At 37.8% G+C, this 17775-nt stretch overlaps 1 protein-coding gene across 16 annotated transcripts in view; it reads left to right on the top strand.

Annotated features, from left to right (window-relative positions):
• The first annotated feature begins 323 nt into the window (after positions 1-323).
• dlg1a (discs large MAGUK scaffold protein 1a) overlaps positions 324-17775 on the top strand; it is a 119634-nt gene continuing 102182 nt past the window's right edge. For 8 of the 16 annotated variants that reach the window (XM_053232082.1, XM_053232088.1, XM_053232085.1 and 5 more), the window contains exons 1-3: positions 325-801; positions 2510-2641; positions 8216-8337. In XM_053232082.1, coding sequence (XP_053088057.1) covers positions 783-801; positions 2510-2641; positions 8216-8337 — 273 coding nt within the window. In that variant the 5' untranslated portion in view covers positions 325-782. Of the gene's footprint in view, positions 802-2509; positions 2642-8215; positions 8338-12886; positions 13299-17775 lie in introns of those variants that run through there. The other 8 variants (XM_053232091.1, XM_053232093.1, XM_053232102.1 and 5 more) reach the window with 5 other exon arrangements.

Below are 17775 nucleotides of genomic sequence, written 5' to 3' on the forward strand. Positions count from 1 at the left end.
TCATGTTATTAGCATCTCTCGACTTTTAGCAGGAAATTTATCTATAATAATATTTAAAAATGTCACAGTATTAACCATAAAAGCATTTAAAAAAAAAGGGATAACTCACGAAGTAACTAACTCAAAAATCTTGATTTACTTTTCCTACATTAGCTAAAAGCGTCGATAGATTAGGGCCGAACCCTAAACTAGCTCCCTGTGGGACATATAGTGCACTGCCTACAACACTGAAACTCACTAATACACGCCCTAAAGAGTGCACCTACGTAGGTAGTCAAGGGGACATTTGGGAGTCGGCTCACTGTGATTCATTTCCATAATTCAGGTCGCCATTTTGGAGGAAAGTTTGGATTTTGAGGAGGCTGCTAAGAGGGCAGCAGAGGAGGGGCAGAGCCCGAGAAGTTTGCCGCTGGACCGTGTAGGAGTCGAGGGAGCGAGTAAAGGCGGATTTCTGAGGACAAGCAACTTATCTGAGTGTGAAAAACTTTGCGTGGTATTCCTGGACGCGTTTACTTACTGAACAGCTTCAGTCCAAGAAGTTTGGCAAGAGTGTGTTTTACTGCATGTTATCATACACGCAAACTGTAACACCTCTATTCCATTCATTTTCATTTTCTAAGGTTTATCAGTCTGGTTTTAGCAAGTCTTGACTGGACTTCTTTCTTTCACTCAAGGATTTATTTTTCAGGATTATTAAGGATTTACTCTTTCAAATGGTTCAGACAAGTCTTTGCAACCTTTTTACTGAGTGTTTGACCTGATCCTGATCCTTGGATGTGATCATGCCGGTGAGAAAGAAAGGTGAGATTGCAATGGTAATTTACATCTTCATCATTTACATTTGTGCATCTTTACATCTGTCTTTACATCTGTCTTTACATCTGAAATTGCCATTTCTTGAATTTAACTCTGCAGTGCACCTTAAATAATTATAGATATTGGTGTAACACCATGTTTGTGTGGCCATAAATACACACACACACGTAAATAAATACATAAATAAATAAATATCATATATATGTATGTATGTGTATATATATATATATATATATATATATATATATATATATATATATATATATATATATATAATGTGTGTGTGTGTGTGTGTGTGTGTGTGTGTGTGTGTGTGTGTGTGTGTGTACTCACCAGTCACTTTATTAGGAACACCTGCATTATCCAGTCAAGCAATCATGTGGCAGCAGTGCAATGGATAAAACATGTAGATACAGGTCAGGAGCATCAGTAAATGTTCACATCAAACATCAGAATGGGGACAAAATGTGATCCCAGTGATTTTGACCATGGCATAGTTGTTGATGCCAGACGGATTGCTTTGAGTATTTCAGAAACTGCTGATCTGAGATTTTCATGCACAATGGTCTCTAGAGTTTACACAGAATGCTGTGAAAACAAAAAATCATCCAGTGAGTGGCAGTTCTGCAAGCAGTTGAGTTGCTTGAGTTGACAGGAAGGCTACAGTAACACAAATAACCACACTTTACAACTGTGGTGAGCAGAAAAGCATCTCAGAACACATCGTACCATGAGGCAGAGGGTACATTAGCAGAAGACCACGCCAGGTTCGACTCCTGTAAGCCAAGAGCTGGATTCTGAGGCTGCAGTGGGCACAGGATCACCAAAACTGGACAGTTGAACATTGCTAAAATGGTCTGATGAGTCTTAAGTTCTGCTGTGACTTGCAGATGGTAGGGTCAGAATTAGGTATCTACAGCGAGAATCCATGGACAGTACCTGCCTTGTGTCAGCAGTTCAGCATGGTGGTGTAATGGTGTGGGGAGGGTTTCATGGCACACATTGGGTCCCTTAATACCAATCAAGCAGCCTATCTGAGTATTGTTGCTGGCCAAAAACATCTCTTTATGTCCACAATTTATTCATCTTATAATGGCTACTTTCAGCATGATGCACCATGTCACAAAACATAAGTTGTTTCTAATTGGTTCCATGAATATGACAATGACTTCAGTGTACCTCAGTCACCAGATCTGAATCCAGTAAAGCATGTTTGGGATGTGGTAGAATGGGAGATTCGTAGCATGAATATGCAGACAAATCTGCAGCAATTGTGCATTACAATCACGTCAACAAGGGTTTTCAACACCTTGTGAATCCATTCCATGAAAAATTCTCAGAGCAGATGGGGTTGCTGTCCAGTGTTATTATGGTGTTTCTAATAAAGTGGCCAGTGAATGTATGTACTGTTGCTTTTTACTGTAATTGTTCAGCATTATTTCTTTTACCCCATTCCATAGTTTCTCTTCCCTAGTCCTGGAGTATACCCCTGACCTACAAATATAAGTGTTTCCCCTGCTCCTTGCACATTTGATCCTTCAAGTGTGTGTGATAGAGCAGGGAAAATACTAAAACGTGTAGGACAGGATACTCCAGAACCAAGATTGGGAACCTGTACCCCAGTCTATAAATCATGTAGTTTTGTGTGGTTTTTATGCCTCAGGTTGTGAGCTTTCTTATTTGAACATTTCAGATACACAGCGAGCGCTGGAACTCCTTGAAGAATACAGGTCAAAGCTGAATCAGCCAGAGGATGCCCAGCTTCGACACTCCATCGACAGAGTTATCAGCGTATTTCAGAGCTCGCTCTTCCATGCCCTGATAGGTAAGCATTTGCATGGTGAAATAAAGAGAAATCCACTGTTGTGCTGCGATTATATTCTTGCTTTTTGCATGGCAAGAAATGGTGAAACAGGTTTGACCTTACCACTGCATATTTCACACACTCAGCAGCTAGTTTCAGCAATGTCAACTATTTTCCCCCACCTGCAGCAGGTATTTGCGTTCAGCGCTCGAGGTGGCTTTAGGGTTTGCTCTTAAGGCTGTAGAACAGCGGCAAAAGAGAGAGAGAAGTGAAATATATATATATATATATATATATATATATATATATATATATATATATATATATATATATATATATATATATATGTAATATATCAGTCCTCTAACTGTCTATGCATATCTTTTGAAAAAAAAAAAAAAGATTAATGAAGGTTCAGTGTCTCTTTTAAGGGGTTTGTGAGAAGTGGGATAAATATTCAGGCAAAGCTGATGTTAAACAGAGTCAGTAATACTGCCTAGTAGGTAAGTAATAGAAGTTTTTAAGTAACTGCAGTGTCACTGACAGAAGAGGGTATGTAGTTACAAGAAGTCTGAACAGTTGATGTTAAATCTTCAGTTTTTTGAGGCTAGTATCCCTTTTTGGTCATAATGATATTATTTAAAAAATAAAAGTTCTATGAGTTTTTCAAATATTCAGAATGAAAGAATAATGGAAATATTGACCTATTTATGCAATATGGAAAACTTTTAAATACTTACCTACTGTGGAAATATTCTTCCTAGTAGAGTAGTGACTATTTTGCATTTCACAATATCTTGGTCTGAAGAGCACTCCCAGAGTTACAAAATAGTTTTTTTTTTCTTTCTTCTTTTCCATGACAGTATAAATATCTGTGTAATATTGAGGAACTCTGCACTATTAAATTATGTTTTGTTATTAAATGTATTGGCTCATCTCTGTTACATGGTGCTGTTTTGGTCATTTTGATAAGATGCTTTACTTGCGTGAGTCTTTTTCTAATATAAACTCACGTGCCTGGATTTAAAGATTTTTGAGGTGTTCAGAGCCACTGCACTTACATTTTTCTTTAATACAGAAATACAGAAATTGAAACGCTGTTGTGCAGAAAGACAACAATCTGAAACAAGTGTATAAGAATCATAAATTTAGAGTGTAACCAGCATTGTTTAAATATAATCAATCATTTGAAGGTGCTTTGAAATGCATATAAATAAATTGTATCACATTCAAATATTGGATGTTTACTCGTTTGCTATATAAATTTGTTCAGTTTACTTTACTGATAATATTAAGGATTGCTTTTTATAGGCACTTTGGACTTGCTCTGTTTAGACTGAGGTGTCACACAGCAAACAATGCACACAATGAATAAACGAAATACTTTTTTCCCCTCTAGGTGTGAACTCAGCAAACAGAAAAGAGAAGGTGCTAATCATTATATTTTTGCGTAGCTGAAAACAGTTCTGTTCTAAAATTACATTACACTTCCTGGCCAAAGTTTTTCTCCAGAACGACTTACAACTGAGCCAGAATTTAATTTAAGCAAAGAGCTGAGAAGTTAAGAGTGCTCAGTGTTGGCTCTCTGTCTGTTCTGGGAGTTGAAATCACAACCTTCCGGTTACTAGTATAGAGTGGTTTGCTGGCAAGGGAAAGTGGTCAGGTCTGTACCTTATTTCCAAGCAGCAGAGCATTTGGCTCTGTTTACTTCCTTGAGCATTGTTCTGTTCTTTGTAGAAGGATATTTGGAACTGTGTGCAATGGCGCTCAGTGTGGAAATGAGCTTCTCACTAGTTTTGTGTTCTTACAGTCTTTAGTTTGTTCGTATGTCCGGTTAGAGTTAGGTTCACATCTGTGTTAGTGTTGTTGCATTGTTATTTTGAAATTTTAATATTTTAATATTTTGAGTTGCGGCAAGGTGGTGCAGCGGGTGACTTAGCAGCCTCATAGCTCCAGGGTCCATGGTTTGATCCTGAGCTTGAATTATTGTGTATGTGGTGTTTTCTGCATGACTTTCCTCTCGGGTCCCTGGTTTCCTCTCACATCCCAAAAACATGCTATTATGTGGGTCATCTACATGTGATTTCTCCTAGGTGTGAACGTGTGTGTGTGTCTGTGAGTGTGTGTGTGTGTGTGTTGGAGTAGCGTTCCATCCAGGATGTGTTTCTACCTCATGGCCAGTGATCCTGGAATAGACCCCGGATGAACCGCGACCTTGACCAGGATACAGCGGTTACTGAGGATGAATGAATATTTTGATTTGATGTGTTATATTTTTAGTTGGTTGTTGTCTTGTGGTGTTATGTTGTGTTTGGAATTTCTGCCCATTGGCCAGGTCTTACTTATAAAATACCAAACTAAGCTGGACTGAACTGCAACATTAGTTAACATAAAGAACCTACTTCAGCATTAATATACGCTAAGTAATGTAAACAAAGCAAAAATCTATAATACAACAGTAATAAAATAGTAGGCTTCATGGTAACACTCCAGTAACACTCCACTATTTTAAGTAAGAGTAAGACACATATGACTATGCTGTGTGTGTGTGTGTGTGTGTGTGTGTTTGTGTGTGTGTGTGTGTATATGAAGTATGAAGTAAGTAAGCTGAGCTGTCGAGGGATTTGTAGGACAGGATGTAGAGGCCTATCAGGTAGACTTTCCAAAGAGTGGTCCATTAACCCTGAAAGCCACTTGGCTCTGTAGCTTTGCTGAGGCAGTGAGATTTTAACAGGTTTTTATGTGTATTAAAAGTGTTCCAGAAAATAGGTAAAATAAGACACTTTAAAAATAAGCATTCCAAGAGTCAAATTATTGCTGAGATGTTAGTGAAAATTTAGCCTGGTGGCATGGGATATTTTAAAATGATTGTAATAATTATTATATAATTATTTAGCGTACAGAGTCACATAATAATAATAATAATAATAATAATATATAGCACTTTGCATTTTCATAATCTCAAATTAAAAAGTCATAATTAGGAGCCAATGTAAATCTTGCACATTAAAAATGCACATTAAGGAACCAATGTAAATCTTTAAAGAATTAACTGTAAATCTGTGAGAACTGATATGAATCATGGGATATTACTTAAAATACTTTAAAGTGCTGCTACTGGGCCCTTAAGCAAGGCCCTAATCCCTCAGCTGCTCAGCTTGGATCTGATTCTGACTTGTAAGTAGTTTATATGAAAATGTCTGCCGTATGATTTATATGTAAATATATGGATAAAATAGTCTACCACTTACAACAAATGTTCACATGGAATATTACAAAAAAAAAAGAACATTACATTAAAAAAAATATATCCTTGCACATATAAGTCATTAAAAGGTTGTACTGTAGTTATTTTTTGTGTATGAAGAGTATGACTGAATGTTTGAATGTGTAAATACTGAATGTTTGACCAGCTCCTTATCATAAAACACTGTAATGTAATATTGGGTGCATTCATGTAATATTGAGCTGAATGTAATACTGCTATTATTGATAAAAAGCTGTGTTAGTTAACGGTGCAATAGTCGACTTTTTTAAATTTCTTACTTGTACAGATATAACCTGTAAAATATGTAGAACATGTTAAAATATCATTGTTGAAGCCGAGTGTCTTATGTGAATGAGTAAACCCATTTGGGAAACTGTGTTACGGTCCAGAATGCCTGTTTGGGTATACATGGACCTCTTCTTATAGACACTCCGCAATGCTCCTTTACTCTGTCTCATCTGAGTTTGAAGTTTGGCAACAGTTTGGGGAAGAACCACATACATCCATCCATCCATCCACAAACTTTTGGCCATGTAGTGTGTGAAAAAGGCCCAGAATCACACCCTCACAGCAGCAGTGAATCTGAGTGTACAGTCGTAAGATGAGGGTAGTTCCTGTCATACACCAGCTCACAGCCTCTTCAATGACAGACACAGTGCTGTTTTTTTTTTTCTCAGACCAATCTATCAGATTGACCTCACAGGCTTTGGACACAAAATACCTGTTGTCTGAATCTGGCTTTGCACACCGCATTCTCTCTTTGTCTGAGCAGCTCGTCTTTAACTTTCTGGCAGAGACGCTAAAGTGAGACTGTTTATCCAGGGCTGAGTTTCTCAAAAGCATCGCAAAGTTAAGATCATCTTACCTGGGAGAGAGAGCGTGTTCATTGTGATGGTCTCTCTGCCATTTAACGATGACCTTTGTTGTGCTGTGATGCTTTTGGGAAACTCAACCCAGGTAGTTTTTTTTCCACTTGGTGTCAAACAGAAGTGCTCACTGAATATATGGATGCAAATTTCTGTAGCATGAAGAAATATTTTCATTAACTATTTCTAAGTTACAATTAATTGTCTGTATTTTATTTATAATATTTGTATATAAACACACACACACACACCTGCCTAATATTGTGTAGGTCCCACATGTGCTGCCAAAACAGCTCTGACCCGTCAAGGCACGGACTCCACAAGACCTCTGAAGGTGTGTTGTGGTATCTGGCACCAAGACGTTAGCAGCAGATCCTTTAAATCCTGTAAATTGCGAGGTGGGGCCTCCATGGATCAGACTTGTTTGTTCAGCACATCCCACAGATGCTCGATTGGATTGAGATCTGGGGAATTTGGAGTCCAAGTCAACACTTTGAATTCTTTGTCATGTTCCTCAAACCATTCCTGAACAATTTTTGCAGTGTGACAGGGAGCATTATCCTGCTGAAAGAGGTCACTTCCATTAGGGAATATCGTTTCCATGAAGGGGTGTACTTGGTCTGCAACAATGTTTAGGTAGGTGGTACGTGTCAAAGTAACATCCACATGAATGCCAGGACCCACGGTTTCCCAGCAGAACATTGCCCAGAGCATCATGCTGCCTCCACCAGCTTGCCTTCTTCCCATAGTGCATCCTGGTGCCATCTCTTCCCCAGATAAGCGACTCACACACACCCGGACATCCATATGATGCCAAAGAAAACATGATTCATCGGACCAGGCCACCTTCTTCCATTGCTCCATGGTCCAGTTCTGATGCTCACCTGCCCATTGTAGGCGGTTTCAGCAGTGGACAGAGGTCACCATGGGCACTCTGACAGGTCTGCAGCTTCACAGCCTCATATGCAGCAGGCTCCAGTGCACTGTGTATTCTGACACCTTTCTATCATAGATAGCATTAACTTTTTCAGCAATTTGTGCTACAGTAGCTCTTCTGTGGGATCAGACCAGACACGCTAGCCTTCACTCCCCACGTGCATCAGTGGGCCTTGGGCGCCCATTACCCTGTCGCCAGTTCACCAGTTGTCCTTCCTTGGACCTCTTTTGGTATTTACTAACTACCTCATACGGGAACACCCCACAAGATCTGCCGTTTTGGAGATGCTCTGACCCAGTCGTCTAGCCATCACAATTTGGCCCTTGTTAAAATCGCTCAGATCCTTACGCTTGCCTATTTTTCCTGTTTCCAACACATCAACTTCGAGAACTGACTGTTCACTTGCTGCCTTATATATCCCACCCCTTGACAGGTGCTATTGTAACAAGATAATCAATGTTATTTACTTCACCTGTCAGTGGTTTTAATGTTATATTTTAATATTTTTTTTAACCCCCTTCCAGATATCCAGGAATTTTATGAAGTAACCATACAGGAGAAACAGACTGAGTCTACAGAGCCCATAAAACCAGCAGAGCCTTGTACTCCTGCTAAAAATGTGACATCAGAAACCCGCACTAGTAAGGTAAGCATGAAAATCTTTCTCTCTTCGCTAATCTGTTCATTTTAAATGAAATTACTGTATATGCCTACACTGATTACACCCATGTTCACTGATCAGCCTTTAAGATGTGATTGTAATTTGTAGTCTTTATGGTCAGATTTCTCTTCAGGTTGTTTTTGCTGAGGCAGCAGCTTGAGCTGTTCTCACACCAAAACGAACTGAAATTGTGTTTGACAAGAGGAGGAAGGAAGAGCAAGGAGTGTCTAATAGTAGGCACTGCTAGAGTGTGTATTTTCAGTTTATCTGCCCATTGTAACATCCAGGAGGATGGGCCATATTTAAAATCAGTCATACAAATGGATATGCCCTTGATATGTATTGATGAGTATGGTAAAGATTTACACCACTTGAAACTGATCTGAAAACATTTTTATACCTATGTATATTTAAAGGTATGAATATCTTGTGCACATAGAGAAACCGCCTCTCTATCTCAAATGTCTGTCAAGTCATTGTAATGTGACCGTTACCTTTCCAGTTAATTACTAACTAGGCTGATAATATAGTCAATAATATATAAATGGGCTGTACAAACGTGTAACTCGCCAGCCAAGGCTGCATGCAAAGAGCCTTACATTATATGGGTATTTAAAGGCGTTTGTGGTTATAAGCTCAGTGCCTTGCGAGTGAGAAGGCTTACTTTTATACGAAAGTAATTATGAATAAATTTGATTAGGTTCTAATAACAGCATGTCCTCAACTGTTTTATTCCTATTACACCACGTCAATTTGCCAACATTTATAGTTACATCAGAATCAGAATCACTTTATTTTGCCAAGCATGTACATTTGTCTTGGTACAAGGTGCAGACACACAGGGACAACATACCACTCCCCCCATGCACACACACACGCACACACACACACGAGAGCATAGCAACAACAAAAGAGTAACTGTGCAGAAAGAATGTGCAAAGGTGCAAAAGAATGCAAGAGTGTTTGGATTAAGGTGCTGTGATTGCAAAATATTAAACAGTCTTGAGAAGTGGGTGTGTGATTTAGAGTTTGTTGATAATTGTTACAGCTCTTGGAAAGAATCTGTTTCAGTATCTCTTGGTTCCACAAAGCTCTATCTTGAAGACTTTGTGAAAGTCGGAAAATTTAAACGAAAAGCTTTACATTTGATTGTTATAAAGTACTGAAACTGGAGACTCCTTCCAAAAAACACTAAACAAACATCTCTTCACAGAAAACTTCACCATCTCTACAATTACATGTGTTTTTTTTTTAAATCCAGTTGTGTAGAGTGTCCACCATACAATTCCCTGTGAATTAGTTGTGGTAATTTCAGATGTAGAGAATAGTCTTACATGTTCTTGTAAATGAGGACAGGGATGCCAGGTTTGCAGTAAGGAGCAGTGGTAAATTAAGCCTAAGGCTAGATGTCCACTGCTCTTCTATTCATTTCCACTGAGGAGTAGTGAAAAAATTGTGGTATAGCAAGCAGCAAGAAAAGTTGAGCTGCTTTTAAATTTATGCAGATTAATAGCAGCAGCCACATAGTGGTGAGCAGTCAGAGAAAAGACATCTTTCCATTGTCTGTATGCAGTTGTACCGGTTACAGATAGTTCTAGTTAGAAGAAATGGACAAAAAATTCGTAGTTGTCACAACCATGTTCTTTCTTCAGTGTATGTTACAGCAAATTTTGAGCATTTTTTGTATTTATTGATAAGTACTGTATTGTAATAGCAGACTTGATTGGGAATGCATGTCAGTGGATGTCACTATAAATGGACAAAAATAAATAAGGAATATTTTAACATAAGTCTATCATACTTCTTTAAATATATTTAACATCTAATGCCCTTTAAGAGCTAGGTTTATGAGAGTAGCTCAGTTGAAAAAGATAATTTGCTAATTTATTTAAAATCCACAAATTCATGATTGTCAGGTTTATTCACGTCCTGCATTTTTTGACAGATGGGTTCTCAGGCGGCAAGGCACAGGCAAAAGGAGCGAAGGGAGATATTCACCCCATGTGCAGTGTATATCCAGCCAGTCTAACATCAGCAGCAGTGTTATAAATTCTGTTATACCACAGTGCTGTTGAATTCTCGAATGTGATTGGTCACTCATCTCAGTTGGACAGTTATGCTGTGTTTGAGGCGAACTTGTAATTCCCTGCCTACAACTGGTAAAAGCCACTTGAAAAAAAACCCTCAACTTGAAATTTCAACTCGTTAACTTGGGGTAGTCTTCTCAGCTACCAGTTCCTTAACCATTTACGGAGTGATGTCAAATCAACGTTGCCGCTCTCAGTGTAAACAGTGTAAAGTTCCTCTTCTCTATATTTAAATTAGTTTATAGCCACATTAGCTTTAGATCAGTTAATATACAGACACAGTACTTGGTTAATTCTATATCAGTGGCCAGACTAATTGCTGTTTGGAGCAGGTAAACATCAACATTAGAGTTATCACTAAAGTTAGCAGCCTAGATTGTTGCTAACACTTCTTTATTATGTGCTGGCTAGCTTATTGCTAAGCAACTCGCTGTTGTTCGCTGTTGTTGCTTTGCTGCAATTTCAGTCCAAAATGTTCCATGAATGTTTGAAGTTCACTATAGTAGAACAGAACCAATAGCCATTCAGGCCTGTAACTGTAAAAATGCAGTTAAAGTAGCTTTTTATGAGCTTTACGTGCTCTGACAGAGCAAACAAACCACTTGTTTTTGAGGAGGCATCCATGTTTTCCACTTCGACCTTGCCAAGGTGGGAACTTAGAAGGCGCCATGAATTTAGCATTAGTCTCTGCAATTTTTTTTAACCACAGAAATGTTTTACCTTCACAAGCAGAGAAATATTTTTTTCCCCTCCAACCTTTAAAGACTTTTTCATCTTTGAAATGTTACTTTTACAAGAGGAGGATTTCTGTATTTAGTCCGGAAGATATTTCAACCCTCACTGGTCGAGACTTCATGTTTTCAGCAGAAGCTCCTTAATAGAACTGGTAAAGCCTCTCGAGTGAAACATGTGGCAGTCTCCTGTTCTCCAAGTCTCAAGGTGAAAGTTGAGTGCTGGATAAATCTCAGTCTCTTTAGCTTTTTCTGCCACTGGGCTCTGCTTTATAAACTCCTCCTGCACATTCCTATCTACTCAAAAGAGCATGTGACAGCAGGGTGTAAACTCCATTTCATGGTTAATCAAATTTCTCTGTTGAACAATCTAATTATAGTATTTATAGAAAATGTGATGCTTGCTATTGGAAGACAATGTATATTTGTTGTTTCAAGCATACATATCAGATTTAAACACACAGCAGCAACAAAAAATAGATCATGTTGTTGCAGATAAGTGTGGGTTCCTTTCTGAAAACACTTCAGATATCTGCTTTGGATAATCTGCATAACCTGCTTATCAGGATGTTTACATGTGAACACTACAAAATGTGAAGAATTTCCATGAAAAAAAAAAAAAGGACAATCGGACCTTTGATTTGGAGGTATTCCTAAAATGTTTGAAGCAATTTCAAAAATGAGCCTGAATTTAGTTTGTCGTTCTGGCATCTGTAATTATATGCTTAATGATGTGGCGCAAACAGCATGAGTGTTTCTGCTGTTGCTGCGTAGCCTTGCTGTCTGCATTTTTAATGCTTTTAGATTAGACATCTTAACATTATCTTAACATAATCAAGGATAATGTTTGTTGATTTGACTGTGACAGTTTCCTAACCTTATGTAATGTTTATGATATTACAATATTGAATTTTTAAAAGTACTACATTTACTCATATATTACACTAAAGATGTTTTTCAATTTGTCCATCTTTATTTCATTCTAGACAAAACCCTTCAAAAGAGGTTTTCCCTTTTTAGTGAGAAAAGTTTAAGTTGATCGAATATCATCTCTTCACTTTCACTTTGTTTATTGACATTGCACTCTGACTTCTTAAGCTAACAACCCAAACACGTCTTTTCCATCAACTTTTGAATGGATCAAATGCCTAAACCAGATAAAGTTGTGTATTTAGCACTGAAATGGAGAAAAGTGTATGAAAAGCTTTAAATGTAGCCTAAAGAAAGTAAAATGCAGGTTGTTTCAGTCCTAGTTGAGTTACCAGGAAACTACCAGAAACTATTGACTAAGCACCAAGGCAGAACGATTTAATAAAATTGACTGAGTATGAGACGTGAACATGTTAGAAAAGGTACAAACAACCCAACAGCTAAAAATCGCAGACTGTACCGCTTTAACTTCAGAATCGCCTATGCAGCATCTTCAAATGTTTCACCAATGGAATTATTAACAATGAAGAATGATAAGAATTAACACCCTTTTACTGTAATGGTGTAAGTGTTTCAGTTCTTGTTTTTAGATGTTTCTTTTCAGAAATGAAATGAAACAAAGATTGCTCTACAGCGTTTGCACATGGCATTATGTATCTTACAGCAATAGATCCCTTGTGGAGTTCATGCATTTATAATATCATTAATTCTATAATAATAACTCATTAATTTCTCACACTAATGTGAACGTTGCTTGTGATCTCTCTCTCTCTCTCTCTCTCTCTCTCTCTTTTTCTCTCTCTTTCTCTTACACACACACAAACACACACACAGGAATGTGTGTGCAGAGTTTTCCTCAGCATCCTCTTGTGGAAAAAGCGTCGGTACACACTTGGTTCTTTTGAGCAGCATGGCTTTGTCCAAATCTACATCCTGCTGGACTATAACTCATGGCTGTGATAATATGTGCTGGTGATGTGTGTGTGTGTGGTTATTTAGTGCAGTAGAGTGCAGCTTGGGACAGAGCTGGGGTGGATGTGTAGAGCTGGATCAGATGAGAAGTTTGTACCGAGCTTCATGTTTCTGTGTTCTCACACACACTCCCGCCGCTCACGCTGAGACACAGGGCTGCTAGGAGGAGATGGTGAATGCACTGAACACAATGGACTGCTTATGCATCGTTAGTACTAAGGTTAAGGTAAGGCTAATGCGTCTCTACAAGTTTTTTGTTATTGTTGTTTACTCTCTTAAAGCTATTATCATGTTATAATGAAGACTTCTGGCATTGACTGGGCCCTATTTATTTATACAATCCCAGTTAAACAGGTAAAATACATTTTAATAATAAAAAATATATGCTAGTGTAGAAAAAAGGGAACTAAAGCCAGTGTATGCCAGTTAGCATTATGCAAATTACAAAATTCTAATTGGTTGCTGTATTAGCATATTTGATCTGTATTTGCATATAACATGTATTTTTAAATATTAAAAACACAAAGTTAATTCAATACTATAGGAATTAATTAACATGGTAAAAATTCATTCAGTGTTGAATTTTCTGTATGCTTTGAATCTTTTGTAGGCTTTATAATTAGATAGGTTAATGTAATTTTACCTTTATATTTTTTGCTGTTTGTTAGAATTCATTTGAAACCCAGTACCTATGGAGTTTTTTTTAATTCCTTTTTGATTTAATTCAATCAGAAATGAGAAGGTGTGTGATACAGCAAATCTAGAATGCTAATATGGAAAACTAACACTACAGATATGATTCTGTGTGAATACGAATGAACTACACCATGTGTAGTAGCAGAATATAGGTTACGATGAGATGAGGGTCCAACTTTCCTTTTCCAAGCCCAGGATCTAGAGTTACACGTTTGAGTTACTACCATTTTGCTCACCAGAGGCAGTACTGCTCAATCACTTTAACCAGACAGGTCAGAAGTTTGAAGTTTTTGTCCTAGTCATTTTCATGAGCTTCTAAGATGGATGGTTAGTAATTTAAGTAAGAATTAGAACAGTATGTCTTGAAAGTATTTGCTTTTGTTGATTTAGTGTAAAGTCAGCTAAAGGAACAGTTTTTGTTTTAAATGCATCACACATTTATCATTCATGAAAGTGACCAGACTGGAAAAAGTCCCTTTCCTAACTGAGTAACATCTCAGCAACTGTTTAGTGATTTATTGTAAGGGATATAAGTAAAGTACAAAGTGTGAGATGAATGATTCAATAGCCATATCCCTTTCAAGAACTTGTAGATGATTTATAATTCAGCAGTGCTCGAGCCTGCTTGTAAAGGAATCTCCGGTATCCATTAAGCAGGTGGAATTTGTAACAGAAATCATTTGGACTTGAGGGCGAGCATGAGCATGCCTGTGCCTCCTTCTTACATGCGCGTGAAATATGTAAAAGCTTGATTTTATATAATGTGCATCAGGCTTTGATGTGTTTGCTCCTTGGTGAGTGAGTCATACTTGTATATGGGGGAGAATGTACATCTGTGCAGTTCAGTAGAAGTGCATGTAATGCAGTGCTCCCTAGGGCACATACATACAAACTCACACTGTTTCTTTAAAGTCAGTTCACTTTGGCTCATATTTCATTCACTGATTGTCCTGTCCCATGCTGTATGACAACTGTGTTATCATTTCAACTTTAGTGTTTCATCAACTAGTGATGCGATTAACAGCATGTTACTGGTGCATAATTTGCTTGGTTAATTCCAGTAGTGAAGATGAAAGCTGAGATTTTGTAATAGATTGCATGGGATTTATTTATTTTTTTTTTGTATTTTTTCCTTATCCTTTTATAAATTACATTGTACAGTGTGACTTAACACCCCCTGCATTAGTTTGTCTTTACTGAGTGCTTTGGCCTTTTCACAGGAGTCTCTAAAATGTAAAAAACGTGGATGCCACTCTAAAATATTTTTTTCCAACAGACTCCAAAGCATGTAACCAGCAGCAACTGTAAGATATGACTGACAAATGTGTATTATCTTTTATACCACTGCACTGTTGAATTCTCAAATCAGGTTTGTCTGAAAGTGTTTAATTTTAATGCCTGCACCACTAGATTGTTCATCTGTCTATGCATCCGTCTGTCCATGTGTCCATCTGGGATTCTCATTAGCGGGAGATCTCATGAACAAGTGGTTTAGGATTTATATAGAATTATCACTGTAACCTATATATGAACTGATTTGAATTTAGAACTGATCCAAACAGAGTCAAGGTCACAGTGAGGTCAAATGTCAAACGTCCCATTCAGCCACAAAAGCATTAGTGACGTCAGGCCTGGGGTGCAGTCGGCATTTCAGTTTACTCAGAGGTGTTCAGTGGGGTTGAGGCTCTGTGCAGGCCATCTGAGTTCTTCCACTCCAACCTTGGCAAGCCATTGTCATGCTGGAACATGTTTGGGCCTCTTAGTTCCAGTGAAAGGAAATTGTAATGCTACAGTATCAGCCAGTTGGGATGACGCGTTTTTTTTCTGTTTCTGTTCAAAAACTATAGCTGTTGGTGGCGGAGGCATCCCCGTTGATGCCATTGGTGTTGAGTTCTACTTGTTTTGTTTTCTTGACTTCTCATGTTCCACTGAATCAGAGTCACATGATCAACGCCACCGATCAGGGAGATGGATGGAGAAATTTGACTATTTTTATTGCTGACCTATGATGCTAGTGCTGGGTGTCGGAGTGTAGTGAAAAAAAGACTAAAATATCATGTACACTCTTAATTTATATGTGGTTTGTTTGAATGTGACTTCCAATTTCAAAATAGTAGCACCCAAAAATCTGTTTTCTCACAGGAGATTTTCTCACAGCCCCATTTGTAAATCAAGTGACCCCACATGGGGCTGTGACCCCTAGCTTGGGAACCCGTGCTTTAAAAGTTTAGGTAGAACCCTATAATTCCCTACAAAATGGGTTTTGAAAAGCTTTGAACCCTTGAACCCTGTAGAGTTCTTTTTTCAAATAGCATACAAACCTCTAACAGAAGTCATAAATTTCTAACTTCATGCAGGGAGGGTAAAATTTCTAACTTCATGCAGGGAGAGTAAATCAGAGTAAAAGTTTCACTCTGATTTAAACTATAATAGGCTTAACATTTATCCCTTAATTGTCTTTGGAATGAAGGATGTATTTTTGACAGGTAGAAAATAGATGCTTTCTTTTTTTCTTAGTCCATGTCACTTGCCTTTGTTTTCTGTAAAATTCAGTGGAGTTGCTATGAGAGTGATCAGTAATGAAATATTCCTAGTCAGTGTTAATATTTTGTTGAGACAGGATTGAGACAGTCTCTGTGTTGTGTGGCGAGTAGCAGAGAATTGCATGGCGGACTCGGACAAGAAACACAATGTAAAGTATCACTTTTTTATGTTTTAATATGCTGCTATAAGTTAGTGGTATTGTAGGCTCTATATATGTATATGTTGGTGTAATTGAGTAAAGAATTTTATATCAACCCACTATATAATTATGTTCTTTAATATTCTGTGGCTAGTGCTTTTTGGGGGTTTTGCATGAAAGCAGATCACACACTGATGAATAAAAAGAAGTGAACATATTGTTTCTATGACAGTGCAATTAGAATGCAGGGATCAGACTGAATCTAAACCCGGAGTTATTTAGGTGAGTGACACTGTAAGGAGTCTGCAGGGATGCAGCTTGTCACTGTGTCTTTTCTCCTGCTGAATCTGAGGCTCTTTAGATGTTGCTGCTCTGATCAATGTGTCATGGTCTCTCTCAGCGTGCATTTTTGAACAGTATAGACTTTGAGCAGAACATGGAGCACAAGTCCACATTCCTTAACCCTGAGCTGATATTAAATCTTAATATTTATCACTGCTTACATTATTATCATGATGTTACTGCGGCTGAATTTTAAGAGTCAGAAATGACGATAACCTAATTTGACCACTATTCTTTATGGAATAATAAATATATTTTACAAAACTAATGTGGACTTTTTTAAAAACCATTTTATTCTTACCTATTCTATTCTGTTTTAACAGTCAGTCTGCTTAAACTTTGCTAGCTAACTGTGATGTCCTCTTACAGTGAATGTCACACTTTGTTGCAGTTGTTGGATATCTACGCACTGTGATGAAGCAGACATAAGCTTTATCAAGTCAGTTTGTAATCAGATTCCTGCTGTCAAAATATCGGTGATGTTCGCATGATGCCGCAGTCAGAATGGAGTCTTTAAATGCCATTTTCTCTTGTTTCACTTATAGAGTTAAAATACTGTAAGTATACTTATGGTTGAGACACGTGCAAAAGACATTAAATTAAAAAAGACATAAAGGCATATTTCCGACACGTTGCAGTTTTCTGCAGTACGTATAGTAGAAAATGTAAATATGTCCCGGGCTGCAGCACAAATGCACTCAAAGCAATAGTCGGACACTATGTTTTTTTTTTTTTTCTTTTTTCTTTTTACCCCATCTTTTTACCCCAGATGTATTCGCTCAGACAAGTAAAGGGAACACGAAAGGGAACCTTATAACTACCAGTTTAGCATTGTGCAAACTGCTTGTCTAAATATTCACATGGTTGCCTCAAGTTGTTAAATAACCTTAAACTGACTTGCTTGTCTGGTTCTGACCCATTATTCCCCAAGTTTTAAAATTAAAATTGCATGGTATAGCTAAAAACAGTACTAGCAATCACT

The sequence above is a fragment of the Pangasianodon hypophthalmus genome, chromosome 2, assembly GCF_027358585.1.
Source record: "Pangasianodon hypophthalmus isolate fPanHyp1 chromosome 2, fPanHyp1.pri, whole genome shotgun sequence".
In the NCBI taxonomy this organism is placed as follows: Eukaryota; Metazoa; Chordata; class Actinopteri; order Siluriformes; family Pangasiidae; genus Pangasianodon; species Pangasianodon hypophthalmus.